Here is a 7,329-nt window from a genome sequence, read left to right as displayed (position 1 = left end):
GATCGACACTTAAACTGTCCAATGGGAGAAGAGCGCAACGGAGCGAAAAAAAACGGGAATCCACCCAGAGACAATTAGAGGAGAAAAAAGCGGATAAAGTTTGGAGTGTGTGAAAGTGCGTCTGTGGTGCGGATGTGCGCGGAATCACAAGCGCTTTTCTCCAGAAACATGTAGATCCGCCGCCACGGGGAGCTTCAGTAGGAACTGTGGAATTGCAGGAGGACTCAAAGTGGGTTCGGTTTGGAATAAAAAGAGATCTTTCGGATAAAAGCGCTCAGGAAGTTATGGGAAGGAAGTAAAAGTGCACGCGGAGATGAGAAGAGCAGAGGAGATGGGATGATGATCTACACTTTACCACTTCTGAGCAGAACATCTAGGAGTTTTGGATCTGTGAGATTATAGAGCTTTAATAAGGAGAATTTGAAAGATATTACAGAGGTTTAAAGTTAAGATCTCAGGTGGGTTTGTGTTGATCTGGAGTGAGGATGAGCTGGGAGGAAGGAGAGCTGGACTTCAAGCTGATCTTCGAGGAGGAGCAGCAGCATCAGGAGAGCATGGGTCTGTCTCCTCATAATTATTACAATTATAATCAATGTTCACCTTTAAACACTCAGGATATTCGAGGTCAAAGGTCACACTGTAAATCTTTAAGCAGGCGGAGATGAGGCACTTCATCTGCGTGCTGATTGGTCAGAAGCTGGAGATTAACTCTCTATTGCAACACCTTCTCGTTTCCATAGTTCCGGCTCATCAACGCACACGTGCCACTGATCATATACTCTTTATTAACACACTTTCTGTGGAACGTGTGAAGGAGTCTCCAGTGTCACAGTGTTACACTTACAGACAACTTCAAAGCGTTGATGTAACAATAAACGCATAAAAACACACAACGTGATGTTCGGTTTTAAAGAACTCATTTTATAAACGCCACATCTGTTACATCCCAGCATCCTGACACACACACACACACACACACACACACACACACACACACTTTGATGAACCTCAGGTGGAGTTGGAGGTGAAGTGTTAAGTGTGATCTAGGAAATGTCTGAGTGACGTGTTTCTCCTCAGCTGTGTTCATTTAGAGCTGTTAACTTTAACTGCTAACAAAGCGAACAACTTTTACTCCATATCCTCACAAACTTCATGATGTTTTACATGAATGTAAACCAGTCTAATCCAATCCGATCTAATTCAAGCCGATCTAATCTGATTTAATCAGATCAAATTTTATTTTATTTGATCTAATCTGATTTAATCCGATCAAACCCAATCTAATCATATTTAATCCGATCTAATGTGACCTATTGAGAATCTGATCAGATCTCTGCTGCTTTCTCTCAGCCCTGTTTAATTATATAATGATACTTAAAATGTTGCTACTCTTATTCTTGAAGTCGAGTGTTTTGTGAGTGTTGTTGTTGTGTAGTTTGTACTGAAGTGCAAACTTCAGTCAGTGACCCTGTGTTAGCAGGAGGAGCGCTGAAGTTCACTGCTAACTCCATACCACATCATCGCCACAGCATGTTAGCTCGTATTAGTTTGCTCCATATTTGCTATTACTATTAAACACCTTTGCTAGCCAATAGTTTACTAGAAAAGAACCTGTAGGTTAACCTAACAAATTAATGTTTGTGTGTGTGTGTGTGTGTGTGTGTGTGTGTGTGTGTGTGTGTGTGTGTGTGTGTGTAAGAGGAGGGTACGGAACAATGTGGTTTTAATCAGTTGTGCGTGTGAGTAGTGTTAACTGTTGCCATCTGGACCCAGCCCTACATTTCTGTTTACTGAACACACACACACACACACACACACACACACACACACACACACACACACACACACACACACACACACACAAATCCCTCCATCCACCACTCTTTTTTATTTTTTCATGGCACATACTCCTCTTTCTCTCTCTTCATCCATTGAGGAATGAAGTTACGATAAGTGACTCCAGCTTTAACCCTTGTTTACGTTTCCTCATCTGATTTTACTACTGAGGAACATCACTAATATCTGCTCTTTATTTCTCTTCATCATCCCCTTCCTCATCTTCTTCATCTTCCTCTTATTCCTTTTCCTCCTCTTTCTCCTTCTCATCCTCTTTGTCCTCTTTCCCTCTTCTTCCTTTTTTTTCACCAGAGCTTCCATACTCTTAATTTCTTCCTCCTGCTCATCTGGTTCCTCCTCTTCCTTCTTGTCCCCCTCCTCCTCCTCCTCTTCCTTCTATTCGTTTTCCTCTCCCCCCCTCCTCTTCCCCTCTTCTTCCTTTAGCAACCAAAGCAACCAAGCAACCAAAAGCTTCCTCCTCTACATTTCCTCCTCATCTTCTTCTTTCTATTCTCCTTTATCTCCTCCTCCTTATCTTCTTACCTATCTTCCTTTTCCTCCTCCTCCTTTTCCTTCTCCTCTTTTTTCATTTCTTTCTTTTCCTCCTTTTCTTTTTCCTGCTTTCCTGCTTTCCTCCTCCTCTGCTGACTTTTGTTACTGAAGAATTTAGTGTTTTAAATGGAGGCAGATTCACTTCTTGGAAGTCCTTTTATGAAACTAAATCTCATTTACCTCTATTTTTCTGAAATTGTTGCCACATTCACATGCTTACACATGCTAACACACACACACACACACACACACACACACACACACACACACACACACACACACACACACACACACACACACACACACAGCATTTCCTAACGTAGCAGTACAGCCAGTTACTAAAATAATGAGTAAAGTTATTTTACATGGAATTTTGTAATGAATGAAAACATGGTCATAAGTGTGGAAGTGTAACAGTGTGGTGGTGAAACAGTGTAACATTGTGGAGAAGTAACAGTGTGAAGGTGTAACAGTGTGGTGGTGTTACAGTTTAACAGTGCGTAAGTGTAATAGTGTGGAAGTGTAACAGTGTGGAGGTGTAACAGTGTAACAGTGGGAGGTGTAACAGTGTGGTGGCTTTACAGTGTAACAGTGTGGTGGTATAACAGTGTAACAGTGTGGTGGTGTAACAGTGTAACATTGTGGAAGTGTAACAGTGTGGAGGTGTAACGGTGTAACAGTTTGGAGGTGTAACAGTGTGGTGGTATTACAGTGTAACAGTGTGGTGGTGTAAAAGTGTAACAGTGTGGTGGTCTAACAGTGTAACATTGTGGAAGTGTAACAGTGTGGAGGTGTAACGGTGTAACAGTTTGGAGGTGTAACAGTGTGGTGGTATTACAGTGTAACAGTGTGGTGGTGTAAAAGTGTAACAGTGTGGTGGTCTAACAGTGTAACATTGTGGAAGTGTAACAGTGTGGAGGTGTAACAGCGTAACAGTGTGGTGGTGTTAAACTGTGGAGGTGTAACAGTGTAACATTGTGGAAGTGTAACAGTGTGGAAGTGTAACAGTGTGGTGGTGTTACAGTGTAACAGTGCGGAAGTGTAATGGTGTGTAATAGTGTGGAAGTGTAACAGTGTGGAGGTGTAACAGTGTAACAGTGGGAGGTGTAACAGTGTGATGGTATTACAGTGTAACAGTGTGGTGGTGTAACAGTGTAACATTGTGGAAGTGTAACAGTGTGGTGGTGTAACAGTGTGGTGGTGTAACAGTGTAACATTGTGGAAGTGTAACAGTGTGGAGGTGTAAGGGTGTAACAGTTTGGAGGTGTAACAGTGTGGTGGTATTACAGTGTAACAGTGTGGTGGTGTAAAAGTGTAACAGTGTGGTGGTGTAACAGTGTAACATTGTGGAAGTGTAACAGTGTGGAGGTGTAACGGTGTAACAGTTTGGAGGTGTAACAGTGTGGTGGTATTACAGTGTAACAGTGTGGTGGTGTAAAAGTGTAACAGTGTGGTGGTGTAACAGTGTAACATTGTGGAAGTGTAACAGTGTGGTGGTGTAACGTTGTAACAGTTTGGAGGTGTAACAGTGTGGTGGTATTACAGTGTAACAGTGTGGTGGTGTAAAAGTGTAACAGTGTGGTGGTGTAACAGTGTAACATTGTGGAAGTGTAACAGTGTGGAGGTGTAACGGTGTAACAGTTTGGAGGTGTAACAGTGTGGTGGTATTACAGTGTAACAGTGTGGTGGTGTAAAAGTGTAACAGTGTGGTGGTCTAACAGTGTAACATTGTGGAAGTGTAACAGTGTGGGGGTGTAACAGCGTAACAGTGTGGTGGTGTTAAACTGTGGAGGTGTAACAGTGTAACATTGTGGAAGTGTAACAGTGTGGAAGTGTAACAGTGTGGTGGTGTTACAGTGTAACAGTGCGGAAGTGTAATAGTGTGTAATAGTGTGGAAGTGTAACAGTGTGGAGGTGTAACAGTGTAACAGTGGGAGGTGTAACAGTGTGATGGTATTACAGTGTAACAGTGTGGTGGTGTAACAGTGTAACATTGTGGAAGTGTAACAGTGTGGTGGTGTAACAGTGTAACAGTGTGGTGGTGTAACAGTGTAACAGTGTGTAGGTGTAACAGTGTAACAGAGTAAAGGTGTAACAGTGTGAAGGTGTAACAGTGTGGAGGTGTAGCAGTGTAACACTCTTGTGGTGTAACTGTCCCTGTGAACGAGCCGTTACTATGGAAAGGCTAACATAAGTACAAGTGCATTAATAGAATCCTACACTATTGTATGATTTAGGGAATTAATCAACACCTTGTGACCAATCACAACCCAGAACTCATCAGCAGTCTGGTAGATTAGTTATTCATTTACTTGAGATTACTGATCACGTTCTCTATAATGATCTGTAATATAATCACTTCCTGTACAGTCTCCGAAAACCAGCTGACATCTATACTCAGCCAGCCAATGGGAATCCTTCCTTCCCCTCCACCATCCAATCACAGGGCTGGCATGCATTCCCCACCCCCGAGACGAGCCCTAGTAAGAGAGTTCAGTGGGACGTACGAGAGTCTCCCGGCTCGGTCTGTCCAGGTAAAACAACAGCACTGATATTTACTGAAGGTGAGATATTTCTCCTAAACCAAGCTATGATGATTGTCTCATTCTGTCTCAGGTCTCAGAGTCCCGTGTTTTGGAGTGTCCCAGTATTCAGATCACCACCATCTCCCCTGATGATGAATTTATACCAGAAGGGGGAACTTACTGGGACAGAGACCGTCTCTACCTGCCTCTCCTAGATCCCTATTGTTACCGGGATAGCAGTATGGGGACGGGGTCTCTGAGCCCAAGTCCTGCCTCCAGCCCATCTTCTCGTGGTTGGCTAAGCCCTGCGTCAAGCTGTGATTCTCTCCTGGTGGAAGATGAGGAACTTGGTGAAGCCACCACCCACGTCTGCCTGTCACCCTCATCCCGACCCACTTCACCAGGAGGCAAAAAACGTAGAAACTCCCCCCTTCCCTCACCAAGCCACTCTCGTAGGGGCAGTTACACTGAAGACCATGTCCCATTTTTGGAGATAGGAGATTCTGCCCCGCAATCTCAGGACCACATCGAGCTAAGTATCCCTCAGAAAACCAGGAAGACCTCATTGGAGCAGGTCAGATGGTTTAACTAAAATATTATTATTATGATTACGTAGGAATTTTATAGTTATTATTAGTTATATTATTAGGGATGAAATCTAAAGAGCCATTAGCAAGAATTCTCTCTACAGGAAAGAAAATACAATCAACTCAAAACTGTTGATGCAAAGCAAATGGGTGCCACCAATGCCTAAATCAGCAGCACCCAACATAACCCTACATAACCCTGCATAACTCTACGTAACCCTACATAACCCTGCATTACCCTACGTAGCTCTGCATAACCTTTCATAACCCTGCATAACTAGACATAACCATTCATAATCCAGCATAACCCTGCATAATCCTACTAAACCCTTCATATCCCTGCATAACCCTTCATAACCCTGCATAATCCTACAAAACCCTTCATATCCCTGCATAACCCTTCATAACCCTGCATGCTTCTGCCCCTGGCTTGTCCTGATTGTGCATTCCAACAGCACCCTCTAGTGTTCATGTTTGTGATGTAAACAGGTATCCTCCCGAGACGTGGAACTGGAGCAGATTTGTGCCCCAAATACATCCTGTCCCCCCTCAGACCTCGGGCAACTCAGGAGGGAGCCTCCCACCCTGGGCATGGACTATCTATCTGTACCAAATACCCTCGGCTGGGGAAGAAACCGCACCAGTGCCCATAGCCCCATCTTCAGGTTGGAGAACACATACACACGCTGTACCAGTAGTACCTCATAGCAATACAGTGAGTCCTAGTGCATTACATAGTTCAGAAGATCCTGAGATTTAAGTGTCCCTGCTCGGTTCACAATGGATTTGAATGTTCTGTCACAGCTCAAACTGAGGTTCACCATGCTCTAGCAGTTTACCACAGGGGGTTTGATCCCAAATGCAGAAACAAATTCAGACAGGTTAGAAAATCCAATATTTAATTAAATTATATATATATATATATAAAAAAACAGCAAAATAGTGTTCCAGAAATCAAGATCCAACACAAACACTAAGCCAAAGTAAGTTCACAAGCCAAGTTTCTTTCTGCAGATGTAGCAAAAACACTCGAAATAAAGCCTTTCTAGGAAATAGCAAGCAAAAAACAAACAAACAGAAACAAAAAGTTACACAGGTCTACTGGAGATTGGGCTGTAGACACAGGAATACAACACAGGAAACAGACCACACGAAAACAATCAACCCAAACTGAGACAAAAGGGAACTAAAAAACACTCCAGGCGAATAGGACACAGGTGGAAACAATAAGAGACTAATGGGGACACAATGGCGACATCTAGTGGGTGAACAGAGGAACCACAAGGAGAGACAACACCTAAACATAAAACTTCGACTGAATCCTGACGCAGCTGCTTGTTTCAGGTCACACTGTTTATTAGTTTTTGCTATTATTACTCTAGTTTTCCACATGATTGTGGTTTGGGACAAACTGCAGGAGTTTAATGATAACGTTTCTGCCCCCTATGTAGTGAATAGGGTGGTGGATTGGGACACGCACACTTTGGCCCAAAGATGTAATTGTAATTGGAGTGTATTGTGGTCACAGGTCCAATGCGTTGCCGCCGCTGGATTGGCCGTTGCCGTGTCAGTTTGATCAGTACGAGTTACGGATCGATGTTCAGCCTCGCCCTCATCATCGTGCTCACTATGAGACAGAGGGAAGTCGAGGAGCCGTGAAGGCATCACCAGGAGGACATCCTGTAGTGAAGGTTAGAGCATGACTTATTATTGTTATTATTATTTATTACTGTTCACACTCCATCAGGAAAACTACAGCTAGCATATTGTAGAGCACAGTTAGCATCGAGAAACATAAACTGCTAAAAGAAGTGCTATGTGAGTTTAAC

At 43.2% G+C, this 7,329-nt stretch overlaps 1 protein-coding gene across 2 annotated transcripts in view; it reads left to right on the top strand.

The window, feature by feature from the left end:
• Positions 1-6: 6 nt before the first annotated feature.
• The window catches only part of nfatc4 (nuclear factor of activated T cells 4), a 10,978-nt gene continuing 3,655 nt past the window's right edge, over positions 7-7,329 (top strand). For both annotated transcript variants that reach the window (XM_083540913.1, XM_083540912.1), the window contains exons 1-5: positions 7-558; positions 4,759-4,922; positions 5,005-5,487; positions 5,990-6,165; positions 7,029-7,191. In XM_083540913.1, the coding sequence (XP_083397039.1) occupies positions 486-558; positions 4,759-4,922; positions 5,005-5,487; positions 5,990-6,165; positions 7,029-7,191 (1,059 nt within the window). In that variant the 5' untranslated portion in view covers positions 7-485. The remainder of the gene's footprint in view (positions 559-4,758; positions 4,923-5,004; positions 5,488-5,989; positions 6,166-7,028; positions 7,192-7,329) is intronic.

The sequence above is a fragment of the Silurus aristotelis genome (assembly GCF_946808225.1).
Source record: "Silurus aristotelis genome assembly, chromosome: 5".
Classification (NCBI taxonomy): domain Eukaryota; kingdom Metazoa; phylum Chordata; class Actinopteri; order Siluriformes; family Siluridae; genus Silurus; species Silurus aristotelis.
Note: the sequence above shows the minus strand (reverse complement) of the source record. Positions and strands in the feature narration are given on the sequence as shown.